The 19,336-nt window shown below is 44.4% G+C and overlaps 1 protein-coding gene across 1 annotated transcript in view; it reads left to right on the top strand.

Annotated features, from left to right (window-relative positions):
- LOC126198730 (UDP-glucosyltransferase 2-like) overlaps nucleotides 1–19,336 on the top strand; it is a 97,661-nt gene that overhangs the window by 41,029 nt on the left and 37,296 nt on the right. Inside the window, exons 4-5 of the mRNA XM_049935251.1 lie at nucleotides 3,662–4,121; nucleotides 9,386–9,608. Coding sequence (XP_049791208.1) covers nucleotides 3,662–4,121; nucleotides 9,386–9,608 — 683 coding nt within the window. The remainder of the gene's footprint in view (nucleotides 1–3,661; nucleotides 4,122–9,385; nucleotides 9,609–19,336) is intronic.

The raw sequence follows: 19,336 nt of genomic DNA, 5'->3' as shown, positions 1-19,336 counted from the left end.
TTGGGTCAGTCTCATTTAATTGTGAACATCTGATAAGCAGATCCAGTATTTTTGACTGTTATCGGTATCTCACCAGGATTACAGTAACTCATCAAATCACAAGCGTATTCATGTTCATGTGTCCTGTAACGAAAATTCATTGCTTTAAAGATCTTCTACTCAGTAACTGTACGAGCGTAACTGCATCTCTTAAAAACACTCACTCCAACCAATTTTAAGATATTTCTAATTGAGACCTGTACTAATCTGGATTAATGAAAGAGACAAAATTCAAAGGTAAAGTACAAGTTTTGTTACGCGTTTTCTGAACCGGTGTGAGAGCAAGAAACGCAACAAAGTCCAGGGCGAGATGGTGCGTACCAGAAGGACGCTGTGCGTTGTGGAGAGATGAACTCTAAACATTCAGAAAACTCACATTTTAATGCGAATCAAGAAATTTCCTTCAGCCTATATCAAACTCAGTGCGAACGTACGAGTAAATAGAAGTACCTACAGTCTTTCTTTCCTCCAAGCACCAGCCGCAAATACTATAGAGAACTTGGATGAGAGCCGCGGGGCGGAGGGGGGGGGGAATCGTATGCGTCCTCCGACACAAACGTACGGTGACTTTCGTAGCAAAGACTTAGAGGTAGACTGATTTCCGCTTAAATTTAACCTGCTTATCTGTTACCCCATGTTCCGAGACAAAAGCTTTATACGTATCTGCTGCACTGTCGTACCTTCTGTTTAAGCGTAACTTACGGATTTTTTCCTCCTCATTGTAAAATCATTGAAATATTTCAAAAAGTAAATGGTAGAAAACCTACGTCATTCATAAATAAACTTACTCTTTTAGTACCAATAAAACCCATGTTGTATTGATCGAGTTTGGAAACAATACGCTGTGTCACATATGTGCCATGAACCAAACTAGGTACGTGTCCTCACTAAGGTCTAGGATTTTAAAGTAAAATTTTTGTTTGTAGAGAGACTTAGCAGAATGGTAAATATGGAAAACGTGTGATTCAGTACCAGAATACGCTTATTCTCATGGGAATTAAAAACTTAAAATATAGCAAGCAAATTATCAGCCGGCTGTGGTGGCCGATCGGTTCTAGGCGCTACAGTCTGGAACCGCGCGACCGCTACGGTCGCAGGTTCGAATCCTGCCTCGGGCATGGATGTGTGTGATGTCCTTAGATTAGATAGGTTTAAGTAGTTCTAAGTTCTAGAGGACTGATGACCACAGCAGTTAAGTCCCATAGTGCTCAGAGCCATTTGAACCATTTGAACCAAATTATCATCACAAAATTTGAAGATGATTTTGAGATATAACACTAATTTTGTTTACGTTATACCAAGTCTGTTGCGACATATGCAGTCCATTATCAAAAATGTACACACCAGCAGATTTTCTGAGGAGTGTAGCAATCTTTCAAAACGCTGTTTATAATGTGTAAGGAAACACAATTACGGACATTCTTGGAATGAAGGAGACAGTGATATGATTTGATCTGGTTTTCGTAAAGCAGACACGCCACATCAGCTACACATGCACACACACACACACACACACACACACACATATATATATATATATATATATATATATATATATATATATATATATTCCTGGAAATTGAAATAAGAACACCGTGAATTCATTGTCCCAGGAAGGGGAAACTTTATTGACACATTCCTGGGGTCAGATACATCACATGATCACACTGACAGAACCACAGGCACATAGACACAGGCAACAGAGCATGCACAATGTCGGCACTAGTACAGTGTATATCCACCTTTCGCAGCAATGCAGGCTGCTATTCTCCCATGGAGACGATCGTAGAGATGCTGGATGTAGTCCTGTGGAACGGCTTGCCATGCCATTTCCACCTGGCGCCTCAGTTGGACCAGCGTTCGTGCTGGACGTGCAGACCGCGTGAGACGACGCTTCATCCAGTCCCAAACATGCTCAATGGGGGACAGATCCGGAGATCTTGCTGGCCAGGGTAGTTGACTTACACCTTCTAGAGCACGTTGGGTGGCACGGGATACATGCGGACGTGCATTGTCCTGTTGGAACAGCAAGTTCCCTTGCCGGTCTAGGAATGGTAGAACGATGGGTTCGATGACGGTTTGGATGTACCGTGCACTATTCAGTGTCCCCTCGACGATCACCAGTGGTGTACGGCCAGTGTAGGAGATCGCTCCCCACACCATGATGCCGGGTGTTGGCCCTGTGTGCCTCGGTCGTATGCAGTCCTGATTGTGGCGCTCACCTGCACGGCGCCAAACACGCATACGACCATCATTGGCACCAAGGCAGAAGCGACTCTCATCGCTGAAGACGACACGTCTCCATTCGTCCCTCCATTCACGCCTGTCGCGACACCACTGGAGGCGGGCTGCACGATGTTGGGGCGTGAGCGGAAGACGGCCTAATGGTGTGCGGAACCGTAGCCCAGCTTCATGGAGACGGTTGCGAATGGTCCTCGCCGATACCCCAGGAGCAACAGTGTCCCTAATTTGCTGGGAAGTGGCGGTGCGGTCCCCTACGGCACTGCGTAGGATCCTACGGCCTTGGCGTGCATCCGTGCGTCGCTGCGGTCCGGTCCCAGGTCGACGGGCACGTGCACCTTCCGCCGACCACTGGCGACAACATCGATGTACTGTGGAGACCTCACGCCCCACGTGTTGAGCAATTCGGCGGTACGTCCACCCGGCCTCCCGCATGCCCACTATACGCCCTCGCTCAAAGTCCGTCAACTGCACATACGGTTCACGTCCACGCTGTCGCGGCATGCTACCAGTGTTAAAGACTGCGATGGAGCTCCGTATGCCACGGCAAACTGGCTGACACTGACGGCGGCGGTGCACAAATGCTGCGCAGCTAGCGCCATTCGACGGCCAACACCGCGGTTCCTGGTGTGTCCGCTGTGCCGTGCGTGCGATCATTGCTTGTACAGCCCTCTCGCAGTGTCCGGAGCAAGTATGGTGGGTCTGACACACCGGTGTCAATGTGTTCTTTTTTCCATTTCCAGGAGTATATATATATATATATATATATATATATATATATATATATATATATATATATATATATATATATATATATCCCGCCACTCGATCGCTTTGTATATAGGCACGCAGTTGGGCCGGTTGTACAAACTACGGCTAACAGCCAGTTAAGCACTGTTGCACCAGCACGGAATAAAGCCTAACCGGAGATGTCAGTATTTTTTTTTACCAAGTTCCGAAAGCTTCTCGCTAGATGGCGGCACCAGACATTTTTGGGGCACATACCGCCCAACGCTCAGAAGTCAAAACTGTGTATTACTTTAGTGTCGGGATATACAGACTTGCCACTACAGTGGGTCGCAGCCCCCCTTACTACGACTGCGTGCCAAGACACAAGTTGCTATACCGAATTTGAATCCCTCTGGGCAAATGCTATAGCTAGACTGATCTCGAATGAACCAAGTTCTACAAGTCCCCCTCTCTTTATTTCGGGATGGAATGGAAGACGATTAAAACAAACAGGAAAATTACAAGAATGGGCTGTGAGAGGTTTTAGTGGAACATATGCATCTCATCAATCACGCAGTGGTGTAAGTTTAAAAAAAGCCGTACCTCACAACTTTTTTATTGGAAAAGCTAACAGTTCGTTTTGTTTTCGCAGTTCCGGTGAGAAGTTCGACCTGGTGATTTTCGAGCGCCTCGGCTACCTGGCGTACTACGGCCTGATCCAGAGGGTGGGCGCGCCGCCCGCGGTGGCTTTCATCACGCTGTCGCCGCCGTCGTCCATCTATCACGGCTTCGGGAACCCGATGAACCCCGCCTACATGCCCGACATGTGGCTCGGCTACTCGGACCACATGGACTTCTGGCAGCGCCTCTACAACACCTACTTCTACTTGAGGCTGATGTACATGTGGTTCTACGACCTGATGCCCGCTCAAGAGCAGCTGATGCACAAGTACTTCGGGTCCGATCTTCCGCCTATCTACGAGATGGAAAGGAACTTCAGCCTCTTAATCATTAACAACCACTTCTGCATGGAGTATCCCCGGCCACATCTTCCAAATATCATCGAGCTGACCGGCATACACGTCGCGACTGAGCAGAAGCCACTGCCAAAGGTAAGGTTCAAAAATGGCTCTGAGCACTATGGGACTCAACTGCTGTGGTCATAAGTCCCCTAGAACTTAGAACTACTTAAACCTAACTAACCTAAGGACAGCACACAACACCCAGCCATCACGAGGCAGAGAAAATCCCTGACCCCGCCGGGAATCGAACCCGGGAACCCGGGCGTGGGAAGCGAGAACGCTACCGCACGACCACGAGATGCGGTCGCCAAAGGTAAGGCTCTCGATACTTCTCTACGATCTTTGCGTAACGGTACGGAGTATGTGTGTCTAAATTACAGCCGTTGAAGTACCACACAGTACGAGTATGTATTGCAGAGTAGTTACACTATGTGATCAGAAGTACACAGACATCTGGGTGAAAATGACTTAACAAGTTCGTGGCGCCCTCCAGTGGTAATGTATTGTGTCGGCCCACCCGTAGCCTTGATGACAGCTTCCACTCTCGCAGGCATACGTTCGATCAGGTGCTGGAAAGTTTCTTGGGGAATGGCAGCCCATTCTTCACGGGGTGCTGCACTGAGGAGAGGTATAGATGTCGGTCGGTGAGGCCTGGCACCAAGTCGGCGTTCCAATATATCCCAAAGGTGTTCCATAGGATTCAGGTCACGACTCTGTACAACCAGTCCAATACAGGGATGTTATTTTTGTGTAACCACTCCGCCACAGGTCGTGCATTATGAACAGGTGTTCCGACGTGTTGAAAGATGCAATCACCATCCCGTAATTGCTCCTCAACACTCTGACGCAAGAAAGTTCTTAAAATATCAATGTAGGCCTGTGCTGAGATAGCGCCACGCAAAACAACAAGGGGTGCAATCCCCCTCCATGGAAAACACGACCATGCCATAACATCACCGCCTCCGAATTTTACTGTTCGCACTACACACGCTGGCAGATGACGTTCACCGGACGTTCGCCATACCCACACCCTCCCATCGGATCGCCAGGTTGTGTACCGTGATTCGTCAATCCACACAACGTTTTTCCACTGTTCAATCGTCCAATGTTTACGCTACTTACACCAAGCGAGGCGTCGCTTGGCATTTACCGGCGTGATGTGTCGCTTTGAGCAGCCGCTCGACCATGAAATCCAAGTTTCCTCACCTCTCACCTAACTGTCAAAGTACTTGCAGTGGATCCTGATGCAGTTTGGAATTCCTGTGTGATCGTCTGGATAGATGTTTGCATATTGCACACTACGATCCTCTTCAACGGTCGGCGGTCGCTGTCAGTCAACAGACGAGGTCGGTCTGTACGCTTTTGTGCCGGACGTGTCCCTTCACGTTTCTACTTCACTATAACAGAAACAGTGGACCTATGGATGTTTAACAGTGTGGAAATCTCGCGTACAGACGTATGACACAAGTGACACCCAGTCGCCTGACCACGTTTGAAGTCCGCGACTTCCGCGCAGCGCCCCATTCTGCTCTCTCACGATGACTGATGACTACTGAGGCCGTCGACATGGAGTACCTGGCAGTAGGTGGCGGTACAAAACACCTAACATGAAAAATATATGTTCTTTGGGGTATCCAGATACTTTCGATCACTTAGTGTATTTTCTTCCTGGTTTCCACTGAAATTTAGATCATACATTGCACGAGATAGTGAATGGTTTGAAGAGGTCACTTACCCTTCTGTTTAGATGCATGGAATCCTTTCGTGTTTATTGGCGGTACAGTAACTACAGAAAGTACGAGTTCATCGTTATGTTTGCACATCGCGTTTCACTCCTTCACAGAGACTACTTACTTGTAAAACGTGAATAACGGGTGTGTCTTGCTATTTTTGCCACCTTTTGTCTTTAATTAATTGATTCTATCTACTTCAGTGACTCAATTTACGTTATTTTTGTGCAGCATTTATATGGGGATGCTAAATAAAGTGTCTCAGTCAAGACTGGTCCTCTGTTTTTAATTAACCTTCAATGAGCAACTCACAACGTTCCATCTTCAGAGTTACTCATGTCTCTGGAATGTTTTCTTCATACTTCTGGTGAAAAAGTCTTTAACATTGATTCAAAAAGGCGGAGCCAATTTCTCTCCAATTTCAGTTGAAACAATTCCACACTTCTGTAATAGGGATAAAAATGGGTAAACTCCGCCAAATTTTGTGGTCGGTCAGGTTCGCGGAAACTGACACATCAGTTTTCGAGTATATGAATTCGACATTTTATTTAAAAAAAGATGATATATTACAGATTAATTATCTCATAAAAGACAACTAAGGGTTCTCTTGAAGAAAATTTTATTTGATTATCTTGTTCAAGGTGTCACATGGCTACATTAAAAACTAGGAATGGTGCGAGGGTGTAAAGATAAAATTTGTCAATTTTCGCGAAGTCGCAATAAATGAGGTTACAGACAGAGCAAAAATCTCAGAAACCAATGCCTAGAGCTCCAAGTTGTGTAGAGCACGTACAACAGTTTGAGATTTGATCTAAACCTAATATTACACATGAAAAACGCAATATAAGAAGGGCAAATGCATGTCAGGTATGGAGATGGCTTTTGTTCTTGATGAGTTTCTTGATTAGTTTGGTTGCTTGTTAATAACACGTTCCTTTCTCAGATGTACACGTTCAGTGATGTCAGATACCACGTAACGACTGTTCGTGGCAATCAGGTCTCGTTGGATATATACAGGGTGAGTCACCTAACGTTACCGCTGGATATATTTCGTAAACCACATCAAACACTGACGAATCGATTCCACAGACCGAACGTGAGGAGAGGGGCTTGTGTAATTGCTTAATACAAACCATAAAAAAATGCACGGAAGTACGTTTTTTTAACACAAACCTATGTTTTTTAAATGGAAACCCGTTAGTTTTGTTAGCACATCTGAACATATAAACAAATACGTAATCAGTGCCGTTTGTTGCATTGTAAAATGTTAATTACATCCGGAGATATTGTAACCTAAAGTTGACGCTTGAGTACCACTCCTCCGCTGTTCGATCGTGTGTATCGGAGAGCTCCGAATTACGTAGGTATCCAAAGGGAACGGTGATGGACCTTAGGTACAGAAGAGACTGGAACAGCACATTACGTCCACATGCTAACACCTTTTTATTGGTCTTTTTCACTGACGCACATGTACATTACCATGAGGGGTGAGGTAGACGTACACACGTGGTTTCCGTTTTCAATTACGGAGTGGAATAGAGTGTGTCCCGACATGTCAGGCCAATAGATGTTCAATGTGGTGGCCATCATTTGCTGCACACAATTGCTATCTCTGGCGTAATGAATGTCGTACACGCCGCAGTACATCTGGTGTAATGTCTCCGCAGGCTGCCACAATACGTTGTTTCATATCCTCTGGGATTGTAGGCACATCACGGTATACATTTTCCTTTAACGTACCCCACAGAAAGAAGTCCAAAGGTGTAAGATCAGGAGAACGGGCTGGCCAATTTATGCGTCCTCCACGTCCTATGAAACGCCCGTCGAACGTGTACCTCACCCCTCATGGTAATGTACATGTGCGTCAGTGAAAAAGACCAATAAAAAGGTGTTAGCATGAGGACGTAATGTGCTGTTCCAGTCTCTTCTGTACCTAAGGTCCATCACCGTTCCCTTTGGATCCCTACGTAATTCGGTGCTCTCCGATACACACGATCGAACAGCGGAGGAGTGGTACTCAAGCGTCAACTTTAGGTTACAATATCTCCGGATGTAATTAACATTTTACAATGCAACAAACGGCACTGATTACGTATTTGTTTATATGTTCAGATGTGCTAACAAAACTAAGGGGGTTCCATTTAAAAAAAACGTAGGTTTGCGTTAAAAAAGTACTTCCGTGCATATTTTTATGGTTTGTATTAACCAATTGCACTAGCCCCTCTCCTCACGTTCGGTCTGTGGAATCGATTCGTCAGTATTTGATGTGGTTTACGAAATATATCCAGCGGTAATGTTAGGTGACTCACGCTATATACGAGGCCTGTTCAGAAAGTAAGCTCCGATTGATTGCCAAATCGAAACCACAGTGAACATCAGAAATGTTTTTCTTGTAACAATTAGCTACACCTTTCAGCTACTTCTCTACGTAGTCGCCGTTCTGACTTAGACTTTTGTCATAGCGTTGTACCAACTTTTCAATAGCCTCATCATAGAAGGCAGCCGCCAGTGCTTTCCGCCAATTCTCCACGCTGGCCTACACCTCGTTGTCTGTGTCAAAATGTTGTCTTCAAAGACAGCGGTTCATGTGACCAGAGATAAAACTCAGGGGGAGACAATTGCGGACTGTATTGTGGGTAATCTCACATTTCCATTTGAAAACGATTCAGGAGCATCTTCATTGCCCCTGCAGAATGCGGCTGAGAATTGTCTTGAAGAAGAAACAGCATGACAGTTATGTAATGTTAGCTGCATAGCTTCAGGCGAAATTTCTCACCAGGCCCTCGTACTCGGCGGCAGACACTATTTTCTAGACATCTTTACGCACTCACTGCGAGCTCAGAAATGAGAAGAGCGACGTGATGCTAACTGGGGTTATACTAGAGACACTACCCAACACATCTGTGCAAAGCTTTATCGGATTTTCATAGTCGTTTCCATTTCGCGACCGATCGGAGCTTACTTTCTGAACGCCCCTCGTATATATATATATATATATATATATATATATATATATATATATATATATATATATATATATAAAATCTGATTTCTACACAACAAAGAAATCATAACGATAAAACGACCAAGTGACTATAAAAAACCATTGTTTAATGATGTAATACCATTTTGTAACATTCCTGCATGTATTTTGTCAGTGAACTAGTATACCATATCTAATTCTTTGGTACTAATATATTAATGTGGTATTTTATTGTAAAGCTACAGCCTTTTGTTTACATTAATTTGGCCTGCTTTGCAATCTAGCATGTACAGGATCATCTGTGTTTTACAGTACCCTATTACTGTAATAAAAGGTTTTTTTTTCTGGAACATTGATTTCTGTTTTTCTAGTAAATGCATCAACGCACTCAGCAAGCATGATGCAGCATGCATATTTTAGTACATCTAGATTTTATGGCCAATCAATTTGAGCAAGATGGACTGAGTTTCCTGCATCTTTAAGACATTTTACCTTATTCTCTTTGCACATAAGTAATCTGGATTTGTTCCTCTGCAGAGGACCACACACCTCCATCCGCACAACACTCCAAGTCATGTTCACGTCAGCCCAACATATATGTATAGACAGTGTGGTTAAAGGAGACATATTTGTACCCACAGGACGTGAAGAAATTCCTGGACGAAGCAGAGCATGGAGTGATCTACTTCAGTCTGGGCTCTAATGTGCGCAGCAACTCGCTGCCAGACTGGAAGCGACAGGCATTTGTGGAGGCATTCCGCGAGCTGCCACAGCGTGTGCTCTGGAAGTGGGAGAGTGACACCCTGCCCGAGCAGCCAGCCAACCTCATGGTCAGCAAGTGGCTGCCCCAGCAGGACATTCTGGGTGAGTACCCGAACACCACACTGTGTGCTCTGGAAGTGAGAGAGCGACACCCTCCCTGACCAGCCAGCCAGCCTCATGGTCAGCAAGTGGCTGCCCCACCAGGACATTCTGGGTGAGTACCTGAACACCACACTGTGTGCTCTGGAAGTGAGAGAGCGACACCCTCCCTGACCAGCCAGCCAGCCTCGTGGTCAGCAAGTGGCTGCCCCAGCAGGACATTCTGGGTCAGTACCCGAACACCACACTGTGTGCTCTGGAAGTGAGAGAGCGACACCCTCCCTGACCAGCCAGCCAACCTCATGGTCAGCAAGTGGCTGCCCCAGCAGGACATTCTGGGTGAGTATCCGAACACCACACTGTGTGATCTGGAAGTGAGAGAGCGACACCCTCCCTGACCAGCCAGCCAGCCTCATGGTCAGCAAGTGGCTGCCCCAGCAGGACATTCTGGGTGAGTACCCGAACACCACACTGTGTGCTCTGGAAGTGAGAGAGCAACACCCTCCCTGACCATCCAGCCAACCTCATGGTCAGCAAGTGGCTGCCCCAGCAGGACATTCTGGGTGAGTACCTGAACACCACACTGTGTGCTCTGGAAGTGAGAGAGCAACACCCTCCCTGACCATCCAGCCAGCCTCATGGTCAGCAAGTGGCTGCCCCAGCAGGACATTCTGGGTGAGTACCCGAACTACACAGTGTGTGCTCTGGAAGTGAGGGAGCGACACCCTGCCTGAACAGCCAGCCAACCTCATCACATGTGGCATAATGGTGGTATGAGCGGATTGTGTACATTAAGGGCCAAGGGTATGGATTTATGGCCTTAACCTACTGTTGTGCTAATTATGACCCCCTAGGTATAATCCGTCCTTCAGAGAAAGCCCACCCCTTACTCCTCCACCTTCCTCACCCATCTGGGATATGACCAACCACTCCCCCCTCGCCCTCGCCGATAAAAGCGCACTTTTGATACCAAATTAATGGATGAATTAATTGCGTTTATAGAAAAAAATTTGCAGGAATAACCCTTGACCTATTGTGCCACATCCATAATTCTGTCATTGAACATGAGCTGCTTCAGGTGAGGCTTGAGCTATTCGAGTGGCCCCCTTCCCACCACTCAGATTGATTGACTAATTAATTGATATCCTTTTGTGTGGAACGTTTCCTTGGTGGAACTGCCCCCTTCTGAAAATATTGATTGATTGCTGGAAAATCGATTGCAGTGTGTGGAATATTGTTTACTTCAACATTTTATCTGATACAGCGTGTGGAATATTTAAACAATGGCGACGCATTTTTTATTGTGATAGCACAGCTGTCAACTCCTGCATCACCCTGTGAAGGACCACCGATGTATAGTGATACTAACCCGTGGTCTGGGGGTAGCGTCTTTAATTCATAATCAAAACGTCTTCGATCCCCGCCACTGCCTAAATTTTGATAAATAATCAGCATTGGCGGCCGAAGACTTCCGGCATAAGTAGTCAGCCTCATTCTGCCAACGGCCTTGTCAAAGAGGGCGGAGGAGCGGATAGACGTTCAGGGCACTCTCTTGTCCAAGGGGTGGGAAATTGCCCCTAAAGGCGGAAGAATCAGCAATGATCAACGACATGACGATGCAGAAGGCAATGGAAACCACTGCATTAAAGACACGTAACGTGTATCCACAGGAAATGTGGCCTGTAATTGAAGAAGTGTCATGATGATCTCTCCATTGGCAAAAGAATCCGGAATAGTCCCCCATTCGGATCTCCGGGAGGGGACTGCCAAGGGGGAGGTTACCATGAGAAAAAGATTGAATAATCAACGAAAGGATAACGTTCTACGAGTCGGGGCGTGGAATGTCAGAAGCTTGAACGTGGTAGGGAAACTAGAAAACCTGAAAAGGGAAATGCAAAGGCTCAATCCAGATATAGTAGGTGTCAGTGAAGTGAAGTGGAAGGAAGACAAGGATTTCTGGTCAGATGAGTATCGGGTAAAATCAACAGCAGCAGAAAATGGTATAACAGGTGTAGGATTCGTTATGAATAGGAAGGTAGGGCAGAGGGTGTGTTACTCTGAACAGTTCACTGACCGGGTTGTTCTAATCAGAATCGACAGCAGACCAACAGCGCCAACGATAGTTCAGGTATAGATGCCGACGTCGAAAGCTGAAGATAAACAGATAGAGAAAGTGTATGAGGATATTGAAAGGGTAGTGCAGTATGTAAAGGGGGACGAAAATCTAATAGTCATGGGCGACTGCAGTTGTAGGGGAAGGAGTAGAAGAAAAGGTTACAGGAGAATATGGGCTTGGGACAAGGAATGAAAGAGGAGAAAGACTAATTGAGTTCTGTAACAAGTTTCAGCTAGTATAGCGAATACCCTGTTCAAGAATCACAAGAGGAGGAGGTATACTTGGAAGAGGCCGGGAGATACGGGAAGATTTCAGTTAGATTACATCATGGTCAGACAGAGATTGTAAGGCGTACCCAGGAGCAGATATAGACTCAGACCACAATATAATAGTGATGAAGAGTAGGCTGAAATTCAAGACATTAGTCAGGAAGAATCAATACGCAAAGAAGTGGGATACGGAAGTTCTAAGGAATGACGAGATACGTTTGAAGTCCTCTAACGCTATAGCTACAGCAATAAGGAATAGCGCATTAGGCAGTACAGTTGAAGAGGAATGGACATCTCTAAAAAGGGCCATCACAAATGTTGGGAAGGAAAACATAGGTACAAAGAAGGTAGCTGCGATGAAACCATGGGTAACAGAAGAAATACTTCAATTGATTGATGAAAGGAGGAAGTACAAACACGTTCCGGGAAAATCAGGAATACAGAAATACAAGTCGCTGAGGAATGAAATAAATAGGAAGTGCAGGGAAGTTAAGACGAAATGGCTGCAGGAAAAATGTGAAGACATCGAAAAAGATGTGATTGTCGGAAGGACAGACTCAGCATACAGGAAAGTCAAAACAACCTTCGGTGACATTAAAAGCAACGGTGGTAACATTAAGAGTGCAACGGGAATTCCATTGTTAAATGCAGAGGAGAGAGCAGATAGGTGGAAAGAATATATTGAAAGCCTCTATGAGGGTGAAGATTTGTCTGATGTGATAGAAGAAGAAACAGGAGTCGATTTAGAAGAGATAGGGGATCCAGTATTAGAATCGGAATTTAAAAGAGCTTTGGAGGACTTACGGTCAAATAAGGCAGAAGGGATAGATAACATTCCATCAGAATTTCTAAAATCATTGGGGGAAGTGGCAACAAAACGACTATTCACGTTGGTGTGTAGAATATATGAGTCTGGAGATATACCATCTGACTTTCGGAAAAGCATCATCCACACAATTCCAAAGACGGCAAGAGCTGACAAGTATGAGAATTATCGCACAATCAGCTTAACAGCTCATGCATCGAAGCTGCTTCCAAGAATAATATACAGAAGAATGGAAAAGAAAATTGAGAATGCGCTAGGTGACGATCAGTTTGGCTTTAGGAAAAGTAAAGGGGCGAGAGAGGCAATTCTGACGTTACGGCTAATAATGGAAGCAAAGCTAAAGAAAAGTCAAGGCACTTTCATAGGATTTGTCGACCTGGAAAAAGCGTTCGACAATATAAAATGGTGCAAGCTGTTCGAGATTCTGAAAAAAGTAGGGGTAAGCTATAGGGAGAGACGGGTCATATACAATATGTACAACAACCAAGAGGGAATAATAAGAGTGGACGATCAAGAACGAAGTGCTCGTATTAAGAAGGGTGTAAGACAAGGCTGTAGCCTTTAGCCCCTACTCTTCAATCTGGACATCGAGGAAGAAATGATGGAAATACAAGAAAGGTTCAGGAGTGGAATTAAAATACAAGGTGAAAGGATATCAATGATACGATTCGCTGATGACATTGCTATCCTGAGTGAAAGTGAAGAAGAATTAAATGATCTGCTGAACGGAATGAACAGTCTAATGAGTACACAGTACGGTTTGAGAGTAAGTCGGAGAAAGACGAAGGTAATGAGAAGTAGTAGAAATGAGAACAGCGAGAAACTTAACATCGGGATTGATGGTCACGAAGTCAATGAAGTTAAGGAATTCTGCTACCTAGGCAGTAAAATAACCAATGACGGTCGGAGCAAGGAGGAGATCAAAAGCAGACTCGCTATGGTAAAAAAGGCATTTCTGGCCAAGAGAAGTCTACTAATATCAAATACCGGCCTTAATTTGAGGAAGAAATTTCTGAGGATGTACGTCTGGAGTACAGCATTGTATGGTAGTGAAACATGAACTGTGGGAAAACCGGAACAGAAGAGAATCGAAGCATTTGAGATGTGGTGCTATAGACGAATGTTGAAAATTAGGTGGACTGATAAGGTAAGGAATGAGGAGGTTCTACGCAGAATCGGAGAGGAAAGGAATATGTGGAAAACACTGATAAGGAGAAGGGACAGGATGATAGGACATCTGCTAAGACATGAGGGAATGACTTCCATGGTACTAGAGGGAGCTGTAGAGGGCAAAAACTGTAGAGGAAGACAGAGATTGGAATACGTCAAGCAAATAATTGAGGACGTAGGTTGCAAGTGCTACTCTGAGATGAAGAGGTTAGTACAGGAAAGGAATTCGTGGCGGGCCGCATCAAACCAGTCAGTAGACTGATGACCAAAAAAAAATCGTTAACGTCCGTATACAGCAGGATTTTGGAACATATATTGTGTTCGAACATTATGAATTACCTCGAAGGAAACGGCCTATTGACCCACAGTCAACATCGGTTTAGAAAACATCGTTCTTGTTAAACACAACTAACTCTTTATTCGCATGAAGTGTTGAGTGCTATTGATAGGGGATTTCTAGTCGATTCCGTATTTCTCGGTTTCCGGAAGGGTTTTGACACTGTACTACACAAGCGGCTTGTAGTGAAATTGCGTGCTTGTGGAATAGCGACTCAGTTATTGACTGGATTTGTGATTTCATGTGAGAGATGTCACAGTTCGTAGTAACTGACGGAAAGTCATCGAGTAAAACAGAAGTGATTGCTGGCGTTCCTCAAGGTAGTGTTATAGGCCCTTTGCTGTTCCTTATCTATATAAACGATTTAGGAGACAATCTGATCAGCCTTCTTACGTTTTTTGCGGATGACGCTGTCGTTTATCGACTAATAAAGTCACCAGAAGATCAAAACAAATTGCAAAACGATTTAAAAAAGATATATGAATGGTACGAAAATTGGTAATTGACCCTAAATAACGAAAAGAATGAGATCATCCACATGAGTGCTAAAGGGAATTCGTCAAACTTCCGTTACACGATAAGTGAACACCATAATTCAACTGAATAGCTAAGAATTACAATTACAAACAACTTAAACTGGAAGAAACACATAGAAAATGTTGTTGGGAAGGCTAACCAAAGACTGCGTTTTATTGGTAGGACACTTAGAATATGTAATAGATCTACTAAGGAGACTGCCTACACTACGGTTGTCCGTCCTATTTTAGAATACTGCGGCGCAATGTGGGATCCTCACTAGATAGGACTGACGGAGTACATCGAAAAAGGTCAAAGAAGGGCAGTATGTTTTGTATTATCGCGAAATATGGGAGAGAGTGACACTGAAATGATACAGGATTTGGGCTGGACATCATTAAAAGAAAGGCGTTTTTCGTTGCGAAGGAAACGTCTCACGAAATTCCAATCACCAAGTGTCTCCTCCGAATGCGAAAATATTTTGTTGACACCAACCTGCATACGGAGAAACGATCACCAACCATAAAATAAGGGAAATGAGAGCTCGTACGGAGAGAGATAGCTGTTCGTTCTTTCCACGCGCTATACGAGATTGGAATAATACAGAATTGTGAAGGTGGTTCGATGAACCCTCTGCCAGGCACTTAAATGTGATTTGCAGAGTATCCATGTAGATGTAGAAGGTTGAGCTAAATGTATCTAAGGTTCAGCCTGTGAATCAGCACGCTGAATATATAACAAGTTGCCGACTACGCATAATGTAATAGCAGCATGGAAGGTTGTTCGAGCGAAGTTACGGCTACCAAGGTTAGGGCACTTGGAACGAGAGCAGAGATTGAGAGGAACCTTTAAACCAGTCACTGAATCTCACGATGGACTCTCAATGAAATTTCACAACGACGATGACGACGCTGTTGCTAGTTTCATTAACTGTCACAGCGATGCTGCGAGAGACAAAATTTGCTGTGTCAGTGGTTAAAAACCATAGATATTGGGCATGCTGCCAATAACTTTAAATGAAAAAACAATATAGATAGGCGATGGGGAATTTCACAGAACGCCTGGTCTACTGAACTTCATTTTCCCAAAACCCTCAAAAAACAGTAAACTTTTACCCACAGATCTGGGGATGTGTGATGAAATAATACAACTGACCAATGTACACAGGAAAGCAGGAAACCAATGCAGTGCGAAATACACATTATGAAACCATTATTATTAGAAGGTCGGTATAGCATTGGTGATGGTAATGACATTCAGCACAAAAGAATCAGCTATCAGCCCCGTCAATACATACATTATGACGACCCCTATGGCCGCTCTGAGTGGCCGCGCAGTTAGAGGCGCCATGTCACTGATTGCGCGGCCCCTGCCGTCGGAGGTTCGAGTCCCCCCCTCGGGCTTGAGTGTGTGTTTTGTTCTTTTCATAAGGTAGTTTATGTAGTGTGTAAGTCTAGGCAACGATGACCTCAGCAGTTTGGTCCCTTAGAAATTCATACACATTTGAACATTTCAACGACCCCTGTGAGCTAATAGATCAACTACGACTGCTCATGGCATCAGCTGCTGCAGGAAATACTGCTCATTCAGATGAGGTTGTCTCAATAATTTCGGAGCTTAGAGAGAGAGAGAGAGAGGTAATCGAATAAGTCTGACGACAGTATTTGGAAAACTGCACAAACCAGCATGCAGAACATACCCTCGTAGGTATGTTATGATGAAAGGTTTGGATGATTTGTGGTAGGCTGATCTTGTAAATATGAGGTAATATCCATATGAGAGCAATGAATTCAAATATATTTTAATGGTTATTGATAGATATTCCAAATTTATCAAGACAGTACCTGTTAAAGCTAAAATTGTGAGAAATGTTATGGATGTGTTCGAGCATTTGTTGCCACTCGTGTTTCTCATACAGTGTGTCATAAGACGTCGAGAGAATAGAGCACTAGTTAAATGGCTTGGTTTTCCTGCTACCTAAAACAGGTGGATTGACACTGACAATTTGCTATATAATGGGGTGCATAGAGCACAATCAGCAAAGTAGCGTAACATGCGTGAAAGGATGCTTATAGGAGATGGCGGCATTATCGACAAACTTTCCGTCGAACTGCGCATTCCAGGGTATAATTACTGTAGACATTGTACAAAACTTGAAAAGCGTTTGTGGTGATAAGAGGATTAACCTGCTTGGCGAGGCGTGTTTAGAACACGACATTCCGTACGCAGAGCATAAAGATCGCACAAGACGTCATGCTGCAGAGCTAATTTTAGCTGATGAACCCAAGGCAGTGCGCGAGAGAAAGGATATCGGTATAGGACAGCGCACTGCAGTAGCCATCGGAAATGGACTATGCCGGAAACCATACAAGAAAGGACTAGGTGTACTCATAAATTTTAAAAAAAAACTTGTTAGCTATCCTACTGGATGGATCTCTTACAAATAAAGATTTGCTCAACTTTATCAGGAAACAATTCAGCATTCCAAGATTCCGTAAGAATTTTATGGGAGATTCATTACCGAAGACTACGTGTAAATCCCGAGAATGTGCAATTATGTTGCTGGAGGACCAGGAAACCACTGGGTGACGCATGTTAAGAAAAGTACAAATAACGTCTACTATTTCGGCTCATCCAGGCGCTAGAACTGTTACAACGATATTTCACCGACAGAAGACAAGTGTTCTACAATTTTCAGAGCTACTAAGACTTAGATATCTACTTACGCAGGCACAGCAGATTCTGCCTAACGTTTACGAAGAAGCATTAAGCATCCACCCACCAGTCAAGGTTCAGATGCAATAACGATCGTCAGTATTACGCGCGAATTTCTTCCCACCGACTGGTTTAAGCAGTGGGGAGTGGAGTATGCGCTGACTGTACTGGAGACTTACAACAATATTCCGAGGCTAACAATAAATCTCATCTCGAAATTAAAGGTGGAAAAGAAAGTGTGGGCATAGAACCTAGTGCATACGATATTGACGATTTAAACGATTGACCGAAGAACGGTCTGGAAAAGGGAGAGCGCTACGTGCAAACACCAACACACTTAAATCTCAAATAAAGACAACAAGTGCAAAGACTGACTTTAACCAGCTACTGGGTTTCACAAAAGGACAGGTTTTGAAGAGGGATCCTAATAAATTCTATCCTAATAAATTCTATAGATCCGATCAGTCAGTGGATACACTTCCTGTCAGTATAATCTGTGTCAGGTGTAACACTGCAACAAATTCTTATCTCAGATTGATTCATACAATTTACGGATTCTTCCCATCGGTGGGAACAGAGTATGATATCGTTGGCACCCATAACAATGCTATTTACCTCCCAGCATCACTTCAGGTATTGGAGTATCTGGAGCTGCGTATTGTGGACCACGACAATGAACTTGTCTATTTTCGTTGCGAGGAAATCGTTGTACGGCTGCATCTAAAGCGGAACCACCGGTGACCTTGAAAGTGTACAGAGGCGGTGGTAGACTTCAAGCAACCCGTACCTGTTGGAGTCAGAAGCGTTGTCGGCGAGGTTCAACCAGTCAGGAATCGTGGCGTCCCCGTATTGCTAACGAAGAGAGGACAGGCGTAAGGCCAAACACACGACGTACACAACGCACAGTACGGTACTCCACGACAGAACACCAAGTTGAAAACACGTGCAGACTACGAGTTTCTTAAATCAGTGGGTCTGAAGCCACGCAATGACGTCGTTCGGAATAATTAGCCCAGTGGAATATGACGAGTGTACTATAAGGCAGGAATACTTGTCGCATAAATCTTATGCGTCAATCACTTTTAGCAAGAACGACAAATTTAGGGTTGTCACCCAATATGAAGTCGCTTTAACCATCACGTGCAGGAGTTCCACATACTCGTACCTTGATGGATCATTTACGAAAAGGGATGGTAGTGCTACAGTGGCATCGAGCCTTACATTTATGCTTTAGCATTCCTGCTTCATGAGGTACAAAATGAATTTAACGGAGTCGAGATTGATCGTACATGTAAAGCAGGCATAACATCAACTCTTAAAACATATGTCTCTGCTTCTCCCTCGTATCTGAACGATTCATAAAATGCTGGATGGTTCGTAGACGAGGCAGTGGATAGAACAGTTGGAGAGTACAAGGGATTTAGTGCGTGTATACGTTTAGAATTGCTTATGGGATACTCTGAGTACAGGCAGCGAACTGTTCTGATTGCTAAGCAGAAACTTATACTGGTACGGAGTGCAATGCATACCAACTCATACATTCAAGGAACTCAAGGGGAGAACGATATCACCATCAATAAAATAATATGGAAAATGCCATACATTACTGTATTGGATGAGCGTGGTTTGAGGCTTTTAAAAGTTCTGAATGCCGGTGCAGTAGCAAGCAGACAAACGTAGTCTGTTAAAACCTCTCCTTAACTGGAGGTAGCCAGCTTCTCCCCACTTGGGATTCAGACCAATAGAAGAAGGAATACAGCAAATTAATACAGCGAATTTGAT

The sequence above is a fragment of the Schistocerca nitens genome, chromosome 8, assembly GCF_023898315.1.
Source record: "Schistocerca nitens isolate TAMUIC-IGC-003100 chromosome 8, iqSchNite1.1, whole genome shotgun sequence".
Classification (NCBI taxonomy): Eukaryota; Metazoa; Arthropoda; class Insecta; order Orthoptera; family Acrididae; genus Schistocerca; species Schistocerca nitens.
The sequence above is the reverse complement of the archived record's forward strand: the minus strand, read 5'-3'. Positions and strand labels throughout refer to the sequence as shown.